At 39.1% G+C, this 20,957-nt stretch overlaps 1 protein-coding gene across 1 annotated transcript; it reads left to right on the top strand.

The window, feature by feature from the left end:
* Positions 1-11,663: 11,663 nt before the first annotated feature.
* Positions 11,664-14,504, top strand: LOC126587618 (G-type lectin S-receptor-like serine/threonine-protein kinase At1g34300). The gene has a single exon (XM_050252701.1). The coding sequence runs from the start codon at positions 11,801-11,803 to the stop codon at positions 14,330-14,332; it is 2,532 nt and encodes an 843-aa protein (XP_050108658.1). The 5' UTR covers positions 11,664-11,800; the 3' UTR covers positions 14,333-14,504.
* The last annotated feature ends 6,453 nt before the right edge of the window (positions 14,505-20,957 follow it).

The raw sequence follows: 20,957 nt of genomic DNA on the forward strand, positions 1-20,957 counted from the left end.
GATATTAATTTTTCTTCTCTGTTAAGACTTGTATTCCTAGGAGGAGAAAAATTCTTTCCTCCCATATTACTATAAATAAAGGCAATGTATAGGAAGAATAACATATCTTCTACATAACCCTACAAACACATCTCTCTACTATCTCTTTGCCGCGCCTCCCTTTCTCCCTTATCAGATAAAATAAGTCACAACCTGTTATCAACACACTCCTACCGTTGCACTTAAGAATTTGACGTGAAAGGTTTTTGCATCAAACCAGTTCATCAATATTATCACATGTTGATGCACAAAACCAGATGGGTCTTGAAACAACATAAATCCGACCGTGAATCATGCAAACGCCCAAGAAGACAAAGATGTATCGTGGTTCGCCCCAATGTTTGGGCTATATCCACACTGATGTTGACTCTATTTCTCTGTATGAATGTATGGATTATAAGTGCGAGGGGGAGTCCCCCAGAGAAAGAGAGAGTTTGAAAGAGTTTCTCTGTTTGTGAACCTTGTGGCTTCTGTATGTGAGGATGAGACCTGAGGATTGTGAGGGTGAGGAGGCCATTTTATAGACTAAGGGCTCCTCCCCTTTTACATAAATCATGGGCTCAATGTCTGGAAGCCCAAGTAACGAGACCCAATATAATATGGTACCAACAGTAGTCCCTCAAGTCTTTAGTCAAGAGAGTCTTTTGGCTGGAAACTTCAAATCCAATCCATGTACGGGCTGAAGTGGCTAGATGTCCTGAACCAGTACTCAACCCAAGGCAATGCTTAACATAAAGCAATACTCAGCTAGAGGTATCACACGTTACGAGACTGCTCGGCTTGTGCCTTATGTTGCCTTGGTTGGCTCGGCTTGTGGCGTTTGAAGGTGAGGGAGTCCCTTTTATATAATAAGGGTTCGCTTCTCAATACATAAATGATGGGCTAGAGTTGATTCTTCATGGCGAGGCGGTTGCCCAGCGGGCGGCGATGCTCTCTAATGATGGCGAGAGAGTCTTTTTTATAGAATAAGGGCTCGTTACTCAATACATAAGTGATGGGTTAGGAATGATACTCGCAGCGAGGCAGTTGCTCAGCTGGCGGCTATGCTCTCTAATGAAGGTGAGGGAGTCCCTTTTATAGAATAAGGGTTCGCTTCTCAATACATAAGTGATGGGCTAAGAGTATATCTCTAATGAAGATGAGAGAGTCCCTTTTATAAAATAAGGGTTCGCTCCTCAATACATGAATAATGGGTGCTCTCTAATGAAAGTAAGGGAGTCCCTTTGATAGAATAAGAGTTCGTTCCTCAGTACATAAATAATGGGCTAAGTCCCCCAAGTATTTTTCATGAGGCCCAGTTGCGGAAGCCCAATATATGGTACATAGTGTAGTCCCCCAAGTCTTCAGTCAATAGAGTCTGTTGGCTGCAGATTTCAAATTCAATCCATGTATGAGTCGAAGTGGCGATTGTTTGGAAGTGGTCTTTGTATACCATGCACTGAAACTTTGTAGGTGAAGCTTTGAAAGTGAAGTTTTATATGTGAGGCTTTGAAAGTAAAGCTTTGAAGCTGGAGCTTTTTGTAAATAAAGTTTTAAAGTCAGCTTTGTAAATGAAACTTTCGAAGTTTGAGCTTTTGTAAATGAAGCTTTCAAAGCTGGAGCTTTGTAAATGAAGCTTTCGAAGCTGGAGCTCTTGTAAATGAAGCTTTTGAAGCTGTAGCTCTGTAAATGAAGCTTTCAAAGCTGGAGCTCTGTAAATGAAGCTTTCGAAGCTGATTAACATGAGTGATGCTCATGAATGTTTATGTTGATTGACATGAGTGATGCTCATGGATGTTAACATGAGTGATGCTCATGAATCTTTATGTATGATTGACATGAGTGATGCTCATGTATGATAGTGATTGTCACGAGTGATGCTCATGTATGATTTTTTTTAGGACGGGTTGTACTTTTGATCACCTGGTAGGTAATAATAACATGAGTGATGCTCATGAATGTTTATGTATGATTGACATGAGTGATGCTCATGAATCTTTATGTATGATTGACATGAGTGATGCTCATGTATGATAGTGATTGTCACGAGTGATGCTCATGTATGATTTTTTTTTAGGACGGGTTGTACTTTTGATCACCTGGTAGGTAATAATAACGGCAGGCTGCTAAATAATTTTGGAGTATTGAACGTACTTTTGATCACCTAGGTGGTGATAATAGCGGCAAGCTGCCGAATAATTGTGGAGTACTGGACGTACTTTTGTTCACCTGGTTGGTGATAATAGAGGGTGAACCTTAAGTGGAAGGATGGAGGTTGGAGTTTGAAGCCATAGGGCTTGGCTCTTTTGGGCATATGGGCCTTCGCCCTCCATATAACATTCCAGCCCACTATTTTGGGTTTGCCGACATTTTGCCCTCTTTTTTTTGGCATGCTGCCTTCTTTATTTATTTATGATTACACTCTGGTGAGATTATACAGATGTCTCCAAAAGATCAAAAAAGTAAATCACATCATTTAAAAAAGTTGCTGGGACTTGGCAACAGCGAGATTTCTCCCTTCACATCAACCTTAGCGGTCCAGCTGTTGGAGGAAACCTTCATGTGAAGGTAGGTTTGGTCAGCATACCTTGATAGTACAATCCTGGGAGCCTATATATATGACATGGATTAATAATAGAATGATGGCAGATGGCAAACAAAATAAAAACTTATCTTTTCAGACAATGGAGTGGGTGGGCAGCTGATAAGCTCATACTTATATATTTTTTACATCAAATTCACTTCTCTTTTCTTAGTTAGTTCCTTGTATTTTTGATCTATTTACTTTGTTTTTGTGTTTTGTGGGATTTGTCAAGCAAAGAAAAGAAAAATAGCACAAGTGGGATTTTAAGTGACAAATTCGTCAAAACTGCCTGTGCAGATCAACCGACGTTGGAAGCAAGTTGCGAACAGCTCAGAATGAATTAGAGAATGAGCCTTATATTCTTGGAAAGCTACGGATGTCTATTTTCTGGAGCATTTCACGGATTGTTAATATCATTTGTCTAAAAAAATTTATGGCCGTTTTAACACTGAAAGGTTACCAAGAGGCTGAGCAGTTTATAACTGCAATGGAAGCAATAAACCCAATAAATCTAGCAGCCAAAACTGATGCAGCCAAGAACAAGTCAGCTGACACTTATTCAAATATAAAAGGGAATGGAATTAAAGATGAGGATTAAGAGGGAGTAATTGGCATAAAGGCTACCCAAAGAGTTACAATTGTTTTACCATTTCCTCTCACTTATTGCCATCACTAAATGGCTATTAGTGGGTGAGTTAAGGAGAAGAAAAGGATGCAGCAAGAATTGGTTTAAAAGCAGCGTTGGGGAAGGAAGGAAAGGGAGGAAGAGGCCTCGGTCGATTTCTTTCGGTTCTATCTTCTCAAATTCATGTCTATCTTTTGTTTTAACTTAAGGAATGTGTGTAACTAAATTTTTAGTAGTTAGGGGCTGTTTTGAAGCCCCGAATATGATTGCAAGTTTGTTATGACATTTCGTTTGAATTACTTTTATGAATGGATGAAAATTGATTCACTACTTATCTCATTGATGAATTCTTTATTTGTTTTCTATGGATGCATACGTAGTAAGTATATCTAGGATTCTAACGCTATGAATATATGTGTGCCTGCCCTGAATGAGGACCTACATATGTTCTAGAGTAGTACTTGTTAATTGCGATTAACATGTGAACCAATTTCTAAGATAAGTAAGACAACGCCAGTACTTACGATGCCTTGTGATGACTCAAACTCTTTTCGTTTTTAATGATTTCTACTTGTTAAATCTATGAAAAACCATTCTAGATTGCATGCTAGGGACTAAGTTAAGTTGAAAACGCTATTCTCTTAAATACTACATAAGAAAGAGTAATAAGTTGAATTCTAACATTGAGCGAACTTGAGCATCTTCATTCAGAAATAAGAGGAATTTGAATGAAACATAACATGTTTGCATGATTATTTGGTGGTGGATAGCAATTCCCCTAACTCGTTTTTTTTTTTAATTTGTGAACTATTTAAAATTTATTTCTGTCCTGTTTTTGTTCAATTTAATTTAATAGCAAATCAACTCCAAAAATCCCAAAAATTTGTGTGAGTGTAGCTTTGTGTGTCTAGTGTCTTCATATAAAATTTCGTAGAATTTAGATAAGTGTAAGTTGGTCTAATAATTATTATTTGGTGACTGGCCAGTAGGGACAGTAGCCCAGTTTTTGTGACATTTTAAGTAGTTAGATAAAACAATCTTCTGCGGAAAAGACCCTTATTTTCATATGCTACAATTGAAAAATCTTAGTGTTAATAAGGAAATTCAATAGGACATTTGTGTGCTACTTTGTAGTGTGCTTTTAATCCTATCAGCAGCCATGCTTTCCACAGCCATGCTTTCTACTTCCTGTCTCGGCTTTTCTCCATCTCCAGACGCCCTTTTTCTTTTTCTATTCTTTTCCTCCTTTTTTCTTTTTCTGCACCTCCATACATCTTTTTCCTTTCTATATTCTTTTTCTTCCCTTTTTCTTTTTTCTGCTGCATTGCAGGTTTACAGCATGGGTGAGCAGCGCAAGAGGGTAAGCTTTGTCAGGAGCTAAAACGCAGCGTCTCGAAGCTCAGAGAGTCACTAGGTTGAGATTCCAAGTTCGAGGGATCTAAGTCAGGAGCTGGAATCATGAGATGAAGAAAGAGATGGTCATTAATGAAGCGAGAAACATCAGGTCCACCGTGTCCATCATAAACACCAATAAAGGTGGCGTCTCGGCTGGTCTCCACCTAGCTGTGATCCTCAATAACTTCATTGGCCTGCACGACATCGAACGAGAATTCTCCATAGCTGTACCTGTCCAGGCTTCTGCACCATATCAAAGGGTCATCCAACAACCTCAACAATCACAACAAAATACTTAATGGGTCATCTCGCCTACCTGTGCCATCTAGAGCTGTGAACACAGATCGCGGGGGGCTTAGCGTGGAGGAGAACAAGGATATCTTTGGAATTTTGCCCTGCAACGTTTTTCAGGCACCAAGACAGCACATGCATGCTCTTCTCGCCTTCGTCGACGGTCATGAGGATCCTCCGCTCGCTTTCTGCCACATCAATCATTTTCAATGATCGAACGGTCGAAATTCGAGAACAATTTGAGATTTTTTGAAGTGGTTTCTAGAGATAGAGGCATAGCTTCGTTAATGGACCTGAGCATCTTCAGACCGAACCTCTTTTTGCCAAGAACATGTTCTTGAAAAATGAGCTTTTTACCGACAAGACGCAGCGGTAGACGAGAACTCCAGGGTGGTATTAACGACTACTCCTTGTGATGGTGATTTGCCAACGGTTTAGTATTCTCCGCTGCGATCGCCGATCTGCCGCAGCAGCTGATGCTGCAGAGGAGGCAGGTTTCACCGATGCTGTCGTTTGGGTGGAAGGTTTGGCCAAAGAGGACTCAAAACGGTGTCGTTTCTGGCGGTGATGATCATCCTCATGGTCGTGGTAGTCGTGCTTCCTCTCGTATTCTCGATCTCGGTCCCGCTCGCGTTCTATGTAGTGATGGTGTTGCTCGGATTTTCTCTTTGGAGGACGAGGAGGCGGCTGTGGCTCCAGGTCACGTGGGTCACATGAAGACCTGTGTTCTGGAGATTGCCTCTCGTGTTGGTGACAGCAGTGCTGATTAGGATAGTCTAGGCCTGGTTTTCGGGTCATTGACTTCTGCACCAACAAATCTTGTCATGTTTCCAACGTTGCTGCCGTGTTCTTGGGTTGTGCAAATTCACAGTGGACAGTGGTGAGGTTATGAAGGTTTCACGGTGGTGAGATGAAAAATATAGTGAGAACCGACATAGCTTTTCATGTCGATTCCTATAGACGGTGCCAAATGTTGATGCACAAAACCGGAGGGGTCTTGGAACAACATAAATCCGACCGTGAATCATGCAAATACCCAAGAACACAAAGATGTATCGTGGTTCACCCCAATGTTTAGGCTACATCCATACTGATGTTGATTGTATTTCTCTGTATGAATGTATGGATTACAAGTGTGAGGGGGAGTCCCCCAGAGAAAGAGAGAGTTTGAGAGGGTTTCTCTATTTGTGAGCCTTATGGCTTCTGTATGTGAGGATGAGACCTGAGGATTGTGAAGGTGAGGATGCCTTTTTATAGACTAAGGGCTCCTCCCCTTTTACATAAATCATGGGCTCAATGTCTGGAAACCCAAGTAACGAGGCCCAATATAATATGGTACCAACATCACACAATCAGGTTCTTCCAAAATAACGGTTTTTATCTTGATATTTTTGTAGCCCTGATAACATGACATTCACCATAATGCATGACCCAACTTTACATTTTTCGAATTTTAGATTCTACATAAATTGTGTATGCATTATATCCATAATTGTTGAATTATATGAATTGATATTGCCATGAATTGTATCAAATACATGTCCATGCATTAAATTATATGTTGAATATGCATGCAATTATAATAAATTACAATCTGGAAATTAAAATTAAAAATAATTTTCTAGGGTTTTTTCGAACCCAGATGGTAGTAGCTTGAAGCCACGCAGCCTTTGAAGCCAAACCCGAGCCATGAAACTTGAAACTCTGTTCCATGAATAAACCAAAACGACGTCGTCCCTAGCATCGTCCCAAAACCCAAAAACCCCTCACTCACCATCACGAGTCACGGCTTTGCCGTCTTTTTTCTGGGCAACCACGACCTAAAGCCTTGTTCTTGGACTAATCTCATCATCCTCGACGATGATTGAACGGAATTCCAGAAGAATTCCTTCATATTTTTTTTTAAATTCAAATTTTTGGTTCTAAATCACCCGATCAAGAAACCTTTCTTTGTCACTTGGATTGGTTCCCTATTGAACCTGCGGACTTACACCGAGGTTTTCCAACCCATAATTCAACTGCCTGCAGCGGTATCAACCTAGGTGTTTTGGACACCAAAACTTGGATGACCTTCTTGGCCTGCAGCAAGAATTTTTTTTCTTGACTAGGCTCGCATGTTGCGGCCCAACATCATGGCTCGACCCAGAACGACACTGGTTCGTAATGCTATGGTGTCCATATGCATGCGACACACTGGATCCCAAACTCTGGCTAGTGCATCGTGTACCTATCCACACACGATCACAGCCAGCTACTGAAGTATAGGTGCAATGCACCGCGTCACACTTGATCCACACCCATCTGGGCCTCTAGTCTATTGGGCTTGCAACCCACCCCTGCCTACCCCAATCTAATTTTGGGCCTGGACCTCACGACATAAATTTGCTCAGTCCACCCGTGGGCTTTGGTCCATATTTTTGGGATCCGAGTTTTAATTGCATATTTTTTTAAGCAATTTGGGTTTTATAATTTTTCACCCACACTTTAATTTGCTCCAAAGTCCAAATAATTAATTCAATTATAATTCTAGATCCCGAATATCAATTTGCATATTTCTATATATATATTTGTCTTTGTCAGCAGGAATAATTCTTTCGAAATCCAAAGTTTTTTTTTTTTTTTGAAATATGGCTTGTTTGAAAGCCTAAGGTTTTTCTTAAAAACATCACCCATGAAAAGCCCGAAGTTTTTTCATGTAACTTTAAACCAACAAATGTTAATTAGAACTTGAATGTTCTACTCCTATGTGAATGGATTGATTTGTCTCCATGACACTAACCATATTCTAGTCCATTTATTTTTGTGACAACGACATATCAAATTTGAACACACTCGACTTCACCATTTTAGAGGTCTTTGGAAGAAACTACCTTAAGTAGGTCCAAGATGTGAAGCTCCACCTCACCGCAAAGAATCTGCGTCTCACTATTGAAGATGAGACGGATAACCTGATTGGCGAAGTTGAGAAAGCCACTACAATAATCTTTATCTAAAGACACATTCATGATGCACTGCAAAACCAAGTACCTTGTTGAGGAAGATCCACGAGCACTTTGGGTCGCTTTGGCTGATCGCTTTAATCACCAAAAGTACATCTTTTTGCCTAAAGCAAGACATGACTAAAAGCATCTGCGTTTCCAAGTTTGTGAATGAATATAACTTCTCAACTTCTGTAACGAGAACTTGTCCGAAAATGATCTTTTAGAGAAAACCTATTCGACCTTTTCTGCTACCAATATTGGCCTGCAACAACAATACATGGCTCAAAAGTTCACTAAGCTTTTGAATTTGATCTCTGTTTTACTTCTCGCTGAAAAGCAGAATCAACTGTTGATGAAAAATCATCAAGCTCAACCTACTAGGGTGACAGTTGTGCCTGAAGCACACCATAGCACAAACCAACGCCCAAAACGCTAACATAGGCGTGGTAGGGGATATATAAGCCACTCCGTTAAGGTCAACATAGCTAAGGCCCATCTAAGGAGGAAATCGAGCCCAAAAGCATTCTAACCTCGCTCTCAAGACCCTAAACTTCAAGAATAAAAGCAAAGCACATGACACCATGGTTATGGATATATGCTACTAATGTGGTTCAAAGGACCATTGGTCCCCTGTTTGCTGTGCACCCCCGAAGGTTGTAGCTGAATATCATTCTCGTCATAAGAAGTTTAAATCAAACTTTGTGTAAGTGGATGAACTGGAGAGTACTAAGATGGAGGTTTCTGATTTTTTTTAAGAGGCCATTACCCCTATGGAAGATTAGAATCTTAGACATTAACTATTTTAGTTGAATTTTAGACCCTTGGGGCTGAATTCCACTAAGTAGCCGAACCTCCCCCTTCTTTTTGGTTTAAGTTTAAGCAAATTTCCTTTATGTTTGGATTATTTGTTGGTGATTTGTTTTTGGATATTAAGTTTTTTTAATTACCATCCTCGAATACTTAAATTATTTTGAATGAAAATTTGTTTTTAGAACTTTTATGCTTGTGACCAATTCAAATTAATTTTTTTCTAGGTATGACTAGTTGGAAAGTTAGTTATTTGGCAAATAATGCAACTACGTACACCATTTGCGTGAAGGCATCTGTTTCACTAACTTCGTACCTAAGAATGCACATTTGAAAACCCTCTCAGGCCCATCCAACCTGATCGAATGCTACGGTAAGGGTACTACGGCTTTGGGCATGTTCTATCCATTAAGGGTACTTTTGTTACCTTAAGGGTACTACAGTTCTGGGCCTATTCTATCCTTAAGGATCCTCGAGTGATGCCGCAATCCCCATCAGTTCTTGAGTCGATTATCGCTTTGTTGTGTAAGATCCCACATTGCCTAGGGGTGAGGATTATGTATGCCTTATATGCATATTCTCATATCTACCTAGCACAAGGCCTTTTGGAAGCTCACTAGCTTCGGGTTCGATCGGAACTCTGAAGTTAATCGAGTTCGCGTGAGGGCAATCTCATGATGGGTGACCTACTGGGAAGTTCTCGTGTAAGTTCCTATAAACAAAACCGTGAGGGCGTGGTCGGGGCCCAAAGCGGACAATATCGTGCTACGACGAAGTTGAGCCCGAGATGCGGTGGGGGCCTGGGCCGGGATGTGACAATTTGGTATCAGAGTCAATCCCTGGCCGGATGTGTGCCGACGAGGATGTCGGGCCCCTAAGGGGGGGTGGATTGTATGATCCCACATCACCCAAGGGTGAAGATCCTGTAAGCCTTATATGTATATTCTCATCTCTACCTAGCACGAGGCCTTTTGGGAGCTCACTGGCTTTGGGTTCCATCGGAACTCCAAAGTTAAGCAAGTTCGCGTGAGAGCAATCCCATAATGGGTGACCCACTTGGAAGTTTTCGTGTAAGTTCCTAAAAATAAAACCGTGAAGGCGTGGTTGGGGCCCAAAGCGAACAATATCGTACTACAGCGGAGTCGAGTCCGGGATGCAACGGGGGTTTAGGCCGGGATGTGACATGTTGGTTATACCAACGCAAGTTATTTATCTGACCCGCACAAAGCGCGCTCTCAAACGAGTTACTTCTTCATCGTTGGAGGCACCGTAATATCTTGGAGGTCAACTAAACAGACCTTAGTTCCCACTTCATCTAACCATGCTGAAATACTCATTTTACATGAAGCTACTCCAGAATGCTTCTCCTTGAGAGTAGTTGTGGGCCATATTCGAAGCTTCTGCGATTTTTACTTCATCATTAGTGTCTTGATGACAATCTATGAAGATAATGCAGCATGCATCGAACAGCTCAATAAGGGTTACATTAAAGAAGACAACACCAAACACATTGCGTCGAAGTTCTTCTTCTCACATCAACAGTAAAAGCATCAGAAGATTGAAATCACGCAAATCCGTTCACAAGACAACCTTGCAGACTTCTTCACCAAATCACTACCGAAGGCGATATTTCAGAAGTTTGTTTAAGGAATACGTATGTGTAAACTTTCTTAGTTGTAACATTATTAGTTCTTTTTGTAATTATGTCGAACTCAGAAGGAGTATCCTGAAATATACTTGCTTGAACTTAATGTACTATTTTTCCTACAATTAGGAGCATTTTCCCTTTGGATTTTTGCTACCTAACAAGGTTTTGACGAGACACCCACCTTGGGTTGATCATATCCCTGATGACGTCTCGTAGACATTTCATTTGACTTTGCATTTCTCACGCATTTTTCCTTAGACTATGGGTTTTATCCCTACTCAGGTTTTACCATAGCCATTGGGTTTTTGTGAGACTTATATCCATATGCAAGTTCTTACTTTGTTTGACACTAGTGTGTTCCCAGAACCAATACCAACGAGTCGACTTCCTCAACTCTACATGATGCCGAATCTAATTGAGTATTTACACAATCAAGGATGAGTGTTATAAACATTGTATTAAAGTGTGATATTAGGACTTGTATTCCTTGGAGGTGAATGATTCTTCCCTCCCATATTACTATAAATAAAGACAATGCGTATGAGGAATAACTTATCCCTTGCATAACCCTACAAACACATGTCTCTCTTTGTCACACCTCCTTCTCTCCCTTATAAGATAAAATAAGCCACAACATGACAGTCTATGTGGCATTTAACATTTTTTTAAGATTTTCTCTTAACCCTATATACCAAATTAAATTATTATAATAAATATTTTAAATGAAAATAATTAATTATATTTAATAATTAATTGAATATTTTTTAAACTGATGTCAATTTGGTAGAGAGTTACCAACTCATGTCATGCCATATCATATTTGACTTTTCAGTTGAAAAACATTGTTGCTGCATTTTTCTACTGTTAGTATTGATTTGAACATTTTGACATCTATTTTGAAGATCTGCTTAATTTGTATGATTGCTCATCCCCATTTGGTCTATGTTGAAGAGAATTATAATTTTTTTTTTCATATATAATCTCACTAAAGGGGTTAATCTTAGGGGGAAATAATGAACTTTAAACCAATTAATTCGAGCTTTTATAGAATAAAATAAATGCTTTATAGATTTATGAAAATTAAACTATTTGACTACGATGATACTAAAAGTAAACATGAGAGATAGTATTAAAAAAATCGAATCCTTTTGGTGATTAAACATATTTGAAAATCTCAATACCTAATATGACTTTTACATTTCTATACGAGTTAACGGCGTCTGCAATTCGCTATTCTCAGAGAAAGTAAAACCGGATGCAGCAGATCCGAGCTCGCATGAGTCAAAGGCCGTGAATGACCCTTCCCCCAGATTTTTTGGCAGTCAAAGTCTTCTTCCATTGCATACCTCACCTCACTCCCGTCCTCCCGCCTCCTCCTTAAAACTCACCCAACTTTCTCCTCTGCCCACCCACCGATGAACTAATACCCAAAATCCAACACTCACCCAAAAATGGCGCTCCAAACCCACATCCGATTTTCACTCCTTCTCTTGATCGCCTCTCTCCTCTCCGCCGCCGTTTCCGCCGCCACCACAATCTCACCAGGCTCCTCTCTCTCCGCCGCTAACCTAAACACCACCTGGTCCTCGCCAAGCGACACCTTCTCCCTCGGCTTCATCCCCTCCGACCCCCCCACTTCACCCCCTTCTTACATCGCCGCCATCTCCTACTCCGGTGGCGTCCCCGTCTGGTCCGCCGGTGCAGGCAAAGCAGTGGACTCCGGTGGAACCCTCCAGTTCCTCCAATCCGGCACCCTCCGCCTCGTCAACGGCTCCGGCGCCACTCTCTGGGACTCCAACACCGCCAGCCTCGGCGTCTCGTCGGCAGAGATTACCGATTCGGGCAACTTGGTCCTCCGAAACGGTACCGTTACCGTCTGGTCCAGCTTCGACAACCCCACCGATTCGATCGTCCCCGGGCAGAACCTCACTGTGGGTAAGGTTTTGCGATCTGGGTTGTACTCGTTTAAGCTTGTAAAAAATGGGAATCTTACACTTTTGTGGAATGATAGTATTGTGTATTGGAATCAGGGATTGAATTCTTCTGTTAATAGGAATTTGAGTTCGCCTACTCTAGGATTGCAGTCAATTGGTATTCTGTCAATTACTGATCCAAAATTGTCCACTGCTGCTATTGTTGCTTATAGTAACGATTATGCCGAAGCCGGTGATATTTTGCGGTTTCTGAAGTTAGGGAGTGATGGGAATTTGAGGATTTATAGCTCTACTAGAGGTAGTGGGGCTATAACTGAGAGATGGGCAGCTGTTACTAATCAGTGTGAGGTTTTCGGGTATTGTGGGGACATGGGAGTTTGTAGTTATAACGATTCTAATCCGGTATGCGGATGTATGTCTCTTAATTTTGAGCTTATTGATCCCAAGGATAGCAGGAAAGGGTGTAAGAGGAAGATGAAGACTGAGGATTGTCCTCAGAATCTGACTATGTTGGACTTGGTACATACTCGGTTCTTGACGTACCCTCCTGAGACGGAGACGCAGATTTTCTTTGTGGGGATATCGGCCTGCAGGTCGAATTGTCTTGTAAATAGTGTATGTGATGCTTCTACGTCTTTGTCTGATGGCACAGGGCTATGTTACTACAAGACACCAGGTTTTCTTAGTGGTTATCACAGTCCAGCTATGTCCAGTAGTTCATATATCAAGGTATGTGGACCAGTGATCCCAAATCCGTCATCTTCAATGGGGACTGGTGACAAGAAAAAGGATTGGAAATTGCGTGCTTGGATAGTGGTTGTTGTGGTTATTGCCACCCTCTTTGCTTTGATGGCATTGGAAGGTGGTTTGTGGTGGTGGTTTTGCAGAAACAGTCCCGCCTTTGGTGGATTGTCTGCTCAATATGCGCTTCTTGAGTATGCTTCTGGTGCACCGGTTCAGTTCTCGTATAAGGAGCTCCAGCGCTCAACTAAGGGATTCAAGGAGAAGCTTGGGGCAGGAGGATTTGGAGCTGTTTATAAAGGCATTCTTGCTAATCGAACTGTTGTTGCAGTTAAGCAACTTGAGGGGATCGAGCAAGGGGAGAAACAGTTCAGGATGGAGGTTGCAACAATTAGTAGCACCCACCATTTGAATCTGGTGAGGCTGATTGGTTTTTGCTCAGAGGGGCGCCATAGGCTTCTGGTATATGAGTTCATGAAAAATGGGTCCCTCGATAGTTTCCTTTTTGCAACACAAGAGCAATCAGGAAAGTTGTTAAATTGGGAGTCTCGGTTCAACGTTGCCCTTGGCACTGCAAGGGGGATCACATACCTTCATGAGGAGTGCCGAGACTGCATTGTGCATTGTGATATAAAACCAGAGAACATTCTGTTAGATGAGAATTACAATGCCAAAGTGTCAGATTTTGGCCTCGCAAAGCTAGTTAGTGCAAAGGACCACAGGTATCGAACCTTGACGAGTGTTAGAGGTACTAGAGGGTACTTGGCACCAGAATGGCTAGCAAATCTTCCAATAACTTCCAAATCTGATGTTTACAGTTATGGTATGGTTTTGCTAGAGATTGTAAGTGGGAGAAGGAATTTTGAAGTTTCTGAGGAGACAAATAGGAAAAAGTTCTCCTTATGGGCTTTTGAGGAATTTGAGAAGGGTAACATCAAGGGAATTGTCGATAAAAGGTTAGTCGACCAAGATGTTGATATGGATCAAGTGAAGAGAGCGATTCAGGTAACCTTCTGGTGCATACAGGAACAACCATCTCACAGGCCGATGATGGGAAAGGTTTTGCAGATGCTGGAAGGAATTACAGATATTGAAACCCCGCCAGGCCCAAGGGCTGCCATCGAAGGGTCTGCCGGTGGAACCAGCATGAATGTGAGCACTGATATCACCACTCTATCCGCTACTGCTGCCTCAGCCCCAGCTCCCTCCTCATTTTCATCAGTGCATGTTTCAGGAGTATCACCGCTAACATCAGGGAGGAATACGGAGAAGGCAACTGCGTCCCTTATACAGTCAGACCCAAATTGAATTTCATTTCCACACCTGTTTCCTTCTTGTATTCTACTTCTTTATCCAATTCAATACAGTGAAACTAGGAAGTCAGTGTGTTACTTTCATATTAAGACAATATTTTTGATATGTTATCATGTAAAATTGTTTATAATTGTATAATATCAGATCAAGTTCATTGAAGAAACAAGTAAGTTATGCACCCAGTGAGAGAACTGAAATTATCAAAACTTCCAAATGTTTTTGAACCCATAATTGGCCTATCGAACATTGAATATCAAGCTATACTTCTGGAGAAGAATTGCTGGTCTGCCATGAATTTCCTCAGTAAGCCAGGACAACTTCATGGCAATCATGCTATTGCTTATAATTTTTCATTTCCTAACAAGCAGTTTGGAACCTGGGGCTTTTAATCTCCTTCTGCAGTAAGCTATTATATTGCATATACACAGCTACTATAAATACAATTTTTCTTGTCAAATACACCATTTACTTTCTTTTAAGTTGTACAATCTCATTTGGCAGGGCATCAAGATCAACTGGATATAAATGCGTTGGCATTGATGGTTGCTGCACCTGCATTGTTATGTAAGGTATCATGTCTTGTTTTTCTTCTTACCACATGTGCTTTTCTAGAAGCTATTTGATGATCCAAAGGCTGATGACTTGCTATTTTTGTTTTGGTTGTAATTCTACAGAGTAAATGACCTAATAGTACAAACTTAAACTCAACATCCATTCTTTGTGGTTACATTGTGAGCAGGTATTGGTGTTCTGTGTTTTTGTTTCTTGTTTACGTGTTAATATTTACCAACTGCATCCGAGTGTGCATATTTTGAAATGTTAGCGGCTCATTACTCAAGGATTTTCTTTTGTAAAAGAACCCCTTATGCTTCACCATGTGTCATGTAACTGCTAGCTATGAAGGAACCCGTAGTGAATTATTCTTTTGAACCTGTTGAAATATAGAAGGGTCTCTTTAATAATCACCAGCATTTGGTTTCTCTAATCTCTAGTTCTAAGTGGAGCCAATTACTGGGGCTAATTAGTTTTGTGGTATATGGTCGAAAAGGTCGTACCCAGTGCACAAGGCTCCCGCTTTACGCAGGGTCTGGGAGAGGTGAATGTCGGCTAGCCTTACCCCCATTTGTGGTATATGGTATAGAAAGAAATTATTGATTTCAGAATTCAGTTGACTCTTACCAAGAAGATTTAAAGGTCATAGTCAAGCTAGTCTTCATGCCTTTATGCTCTAACATGTGCAGAGATTTTGTGTTTTATTTGTTAGATAAATATACAGAAGTTTCCGCTTTGATTAATGGATTATTTTCTTTGCTAATGTGAATCTGTGATACGCTTAGATAAGCAGTTAAGTATTTAATTTTTCATACGAATGAGATGTAATATGAATTAAAATTTTCTTTTTACAAGGGCCAGTATTTCTGGATTCATCATTCATATTGAATTCCTTGTCTCCTAATTAACCTTTTAGTTATGTGAGCTCTTATTTCTGGTTTCTGGAGCGAATAAACCTTTAATTTCCTTTGCAATTGTGTGTTTCAATAATGTGTATATAATTGGCTCTTCTAGGTTGTACCCAATCAAGCTTGGTACTTGGTAGTTATGCATTCGCATGTCGTTCATGAAGGTTTCATCATGTGCATATTTCTTCCTTTCATAATATTTTTATCTAACGTTTGTTATTGCCCAAGTACTACGTCTTTGTTGATTTTTTACTTTTTCAAAGGATTAATGCGAAATGCTCTGTGGCTGATTACTTGGTGCCTTTCTTTTGTAAAAGGAGCCCTTGTCTTTAACCATGTGAGACATCATGTAAGTTTGTAACTGCTTTGCTAGGAGGGAAGCATGCAAGCGGTTTAGGAAAAACTGTGTGAAAGTAAGGTTCCTTTAGTGAATCATTCTTTTGTATTGCTAAGCAGTGCTATGTATATATTATATAAACAGTGTACATCAGTCATTCTATACTGTATAAGCATGATCTTCTTCTCCCTCTCTTGATATTTTGCAGCATACGATTCTTGGCATAGAAAGATATTTTTTATTTTGGAAGTTTGACTCATACAAAGTGATTTATAGGTCATAGCCGAGATAGCCTCCATGCCTATTCACACATACAAAAGTTTCTGATTAAGTTGTTATAGTTCTGATGTACAAATGCCTTTCATTGATTGATTGATTAAGCGAGGAAAATACTCTCTGTAACTGTTCAAGTACAAGCATGTCATCGTTGTTGATAGCTATTAAGTGTTGACAGTGACTTGTTTGTGAGTATGGTATGCCTTTCTGAATAGAGTATGCTTCTACAAAATTGCTTATGTTTGTAAAAGGATTTCGTTCACTCTATGATTATTGATGGATGTCAATGTTGTTAAAAGTCATCATATAAGGTTTGCATGTTTGTCTTGGTACTCTACCGATGTTGTTGGTGCATGTACAGAGAATGTGATATTTCATCAGAAGGCACTGAAGTAGACAACATGGCATTCACGACATTCTTTGACGCATTATTATTACACTTTCTGTGTCTTGAAGAGTCGAGGCTAAAGTTTGGTCTTTCAGTGACATGATCCAAATGGTGACTTTAAACTATGGTCTCACTCATTATTCTGATTCTGCAGCTCAAATGCTACTCCTGAATCCTGTTACAGGTGCCTTGCATTCTGAAGCTACCACGGAGTTTTCTGCCTTTGCTGCTTCTGCAGATGCAACCTTTTCAATGCCGGTGGATCTTAGAGAAATTCTACCATCGACTCTCAAACAGGCGGCAAGGAGCAGAGCAGGGGAGCACAAGAAAACGTTTGAGAGAGTGTGTAAGCTACTCTTCTTAAAAGTCTCGTTCTTTCTGTTTTTGGTCGAATAAAAGGTCTCGTTCTTGTTCTATATAATCTTGCAAGAATGTATCAGGCGGAACAGAAAGCAAATTTGTGGATCTGTCTCCAACGACGGTCATTTTGGCTCATGTTTGTACCAATTTTTGTTGGCTTTCACTTGTGCTAATTGCTCCACCAGGGCCACCACAACTTTCGAATAATTTCCTTTCAAAAGGAGATCGTACCCGCTGCACAGTAGACCCATATATCAAACTTCTTAAATATGGAAAGAAAAGAGTCAAAATATAAAATAAGAAAAAACACAAATAAAAAAGTTGCATTATTTTGAGCATAGATATACAAGGACTAATAGAATGAAATCCTCCTGTGCATATATGTCCAAAGGCTAATTGACTGATTTGTCCTTCGAAACTGTCATAATTGAATCATTTCACCTCACTTACGTTCATGCTAACAGAAATATGGTAATTTTAAAAGTTTGGTTGAAGTGCCGATTTAGTTCCTGAATTATCACTTCAATGAAAATTGGATCATTGAATTATTTTTTCAGTAAAATAAGTTCCTAAATTCATTACAAATTACTAATTTCATCCCTACTATTATATTCAATGTTATTTTATCTAATTTTTCGTCAACTTAAATTACTTGACACACTTTAGAGTAATACCGTTATTTTCTCGCTTATAAGCCCTTAACATTTCATATAGGTTCTGAATTTAACGTCCAATTCGCCCTCCAAAGTTAACTCCATACACTATTTTTATGTAAAATTACCAATTTACCCTTCAAAATGTATCACATGCAAGTACTGTGGTTTAAATTGATGGAAAATTGAATATAATAGCTTGAAATATAATATTTTGGATGTAATTGGCAGATTTTTATAATTCAAGCACTTATTTTTATGAAAAAAAATAGTTTAGAGACCTAATTTTCAGTCAAATGATCATTCAGGACTAAATTAGCAATTCATCCTAAATTATAATATAGTTTGATTGAGAAATGGAATTAAAAAAGAAAAACATAAGTCTTCTCATTTAGAATAATTTAATTTAATTTCCCACTAGAATGTTCTGGTCTTGGTTGGATGAATAATACTAACCATAAATAATTTATGTAGCCAGTGTAAAACAAGATTTTGTATTGGATTTGATCTGGACAAAGGGGATAAAGGTTGTCCCTCTGTGTTCACTAATTAATTATTAGTCTTTGTAATCTACTTTATTAACGATGTGCTTTTGGATTGTTTGTTTTAGCATAAGTTCCTTTCCCTACCTAACTAATTACTCCATCATCTTTCCGCAAAAATAGCAACTCTCTCGTAAGTGCCAAAGCATATTCCGATCAATGATTACAATGTAATATCTCACATCGTCAAGGGGTGAGGATCATGTAAGTTTTATATGTATATTCCTATTTCTATCTAGCACGAGGTCTTTTGGGAGTTCATTGGCTTCAAATTTCGTCGGAACTCCGAAGTTAAGTGAGTTCGCGCGAGAGCAATCCTATAATGGATGACCCACTAGGAAGTTCTCCTCTGAGTTCCCAGAAACAAAACCGTGAGGGCTTGGTCGGGGTCCAAAGAGGACAATATCGTGCTACGACAGAGTCGAACCCGGAATGTGGTGGGGACCCGGGCTGGGATGTGACATACAATCTTTCATAATTTTATTAATATTAATTATTAAATAATTACTATTATTATTTGGTCAATTTTGGTCAATTTTCAAATACTAATAACGTACGATAATTATCATAAATAATAGAAATAAACAGTAGTGCAATAGTGGATATGTCACTTTGCTACCTTCATGAATATAGTATCACAGAGTGCTCACATGCTCATGTTTCTAGAATGTACTTTTTTTGCCTTTTCATATTTTTTTTAACAATCTATCACGTTTGAAGAACGTGAATAAAAACTTAAGTTTAACATAATATTTCAAAATGTTGTTCATTAGTACTACAGTTTAATAGTATTTTTTACTTGTAATAGTATTTTTCTTCACTTGTAATAAGAAATTTGAGGTTCGAATTTTACAATTAAAGAATGAGAAATTTTATTCAGACCTATTTATCATTTTTCTACACTCAATTTATCATTATTTAGCACTAGAAAACTCTTCCCACCCTATCTCCATACCCTAACCACCCCCAATTTCTACCCTTCCCCGACCCCACCACCACCTCCTCTACCATCCACAATGAAAACCCCAAAGATCTTATCACTCACTCTAACTTGTCGTTCAGGAGCTGGATAGTTAGACAAAAGGTACTCGAGAATTCCATCACTCACTTAACTTGTCGCAAGTGAAGAATGTTGAGGGAATTGAAACTGGGTGTGTGCCCACAACAGTGTAGACTTGGATTATCAGAACTCACTAAGTTCTCTCATGCAAAATGCAAGAACTGCTTTAGCGTAGACCCTTATTTGCATTGGTATCGATACCTAATACCTTGTTAGCAAATGCATAATCGTTGGAACCAAACTGTTAGCGAAAAACTCCACCTCAATTGTTTGAACTCTCTTTTCTAATGCAAACTAAATCCAGCTATCAATGCAAACTATTTTTGGGTTTTATTGTGATTAGTTGATTAATTATTTTTCTTATCAAATCGTGTTGAATGATCGATGGCTATAATTTTGCATATTGTGAATTAGTTGTAATGTTTATGCTGTTTTAGGATTACCACATGGTTTGAAGTTTTGAACTTAACAATTTTCATCTTTCAATCTTACTTCTACTACAGCGTTAGATCGAATGGTCGACTGCTTCAGAGAATTCGGATTGTTAGAAGGATTGCGTGAAAGATTGGGAAAGGGGTAGTGATGGTTGAGATATTTGGGGTTTTCATTGTGGGTGGTAAGGAAGGTGGCGGCATGGGGTTGGGAGGGTAGAAATTGAGGGTGTTTGGGATTTGGAGAGATGGGGTGGCTGGAATTTTCTAGTGCTGGAATTTTAATTTTTTAATTTTTTGTTCTTTTTCAATTGGGTGTAAAGAGAGAATTGTTGGGCACAACTGAAATTTAAAATAATAATAATAATATGTTAAGTGTAAAAGTATGATAAATAGGTCTGAATAAAATTTCACTTAAAGAATTCGATACCAATTTATTTTGAGCAGTGCTTAGCACACCCCTCAACCCTCTTTTCCCACTAATCTTATTGTTCCAACCCTTTAAAAAGTCGAAAAGAAAGAGCACGTTTTTCGTACCCACTTATATTCCTAAACTATATATAAAAATTAAGATAAAAAACCAAAGTCTGAATGAAAAATAAAAACTCCTCTGCGCACCTAAAAGTCCTGTTTTTCTTTTAATTTTATTTAGGGCCTCTTTTATTTATTATATTGGCTACAATAATAGATTGTTATTAATTTTTTATCGGGGGCTTAAAAGTCATTTTGCACAAGATTAAATATGCCATTAAATTTTGAAAACTATTATTGACATTTTAATATTTTCATTCTGCATTGTTCAAAAGTGTTTTTTTTTTCTTTTTTTCTTTTTGGATATTAAATGTTTGGAGTGAATAATGAGAGAGTGAATGGAAAAAGAGGGTTGGGAAGTGAGCTTAACACAACACACTTTATTTTTTCACTTCATAGTTTGACTATATTTTTTTTTTAAACCAAACGATATTATCTACAATAAGATGTGAATGAGTGGGCTAAGCCTCACATGCTAGCCATAATAATGTGGTTCAAAATCTCATTTGGCGAGAATCAAACCTAAGACCTTTCACTTACAAGTAAAGAGGAATAACACTAGACCGTAGTACTAAATGGCA

Source organism: Malus sylvestris, chromosome 10 (assembly GCF_916048215.2).
Source record: "Malus sylvestris chromosome 10, drMalSylv7.2, whole genome shotgun sequence".
NCBI lineage: Eukaryota > Viridiplantae > Streptophyta > Magnoliopsida > Rosales > Rosaceae > Malus > Malus sylvestris.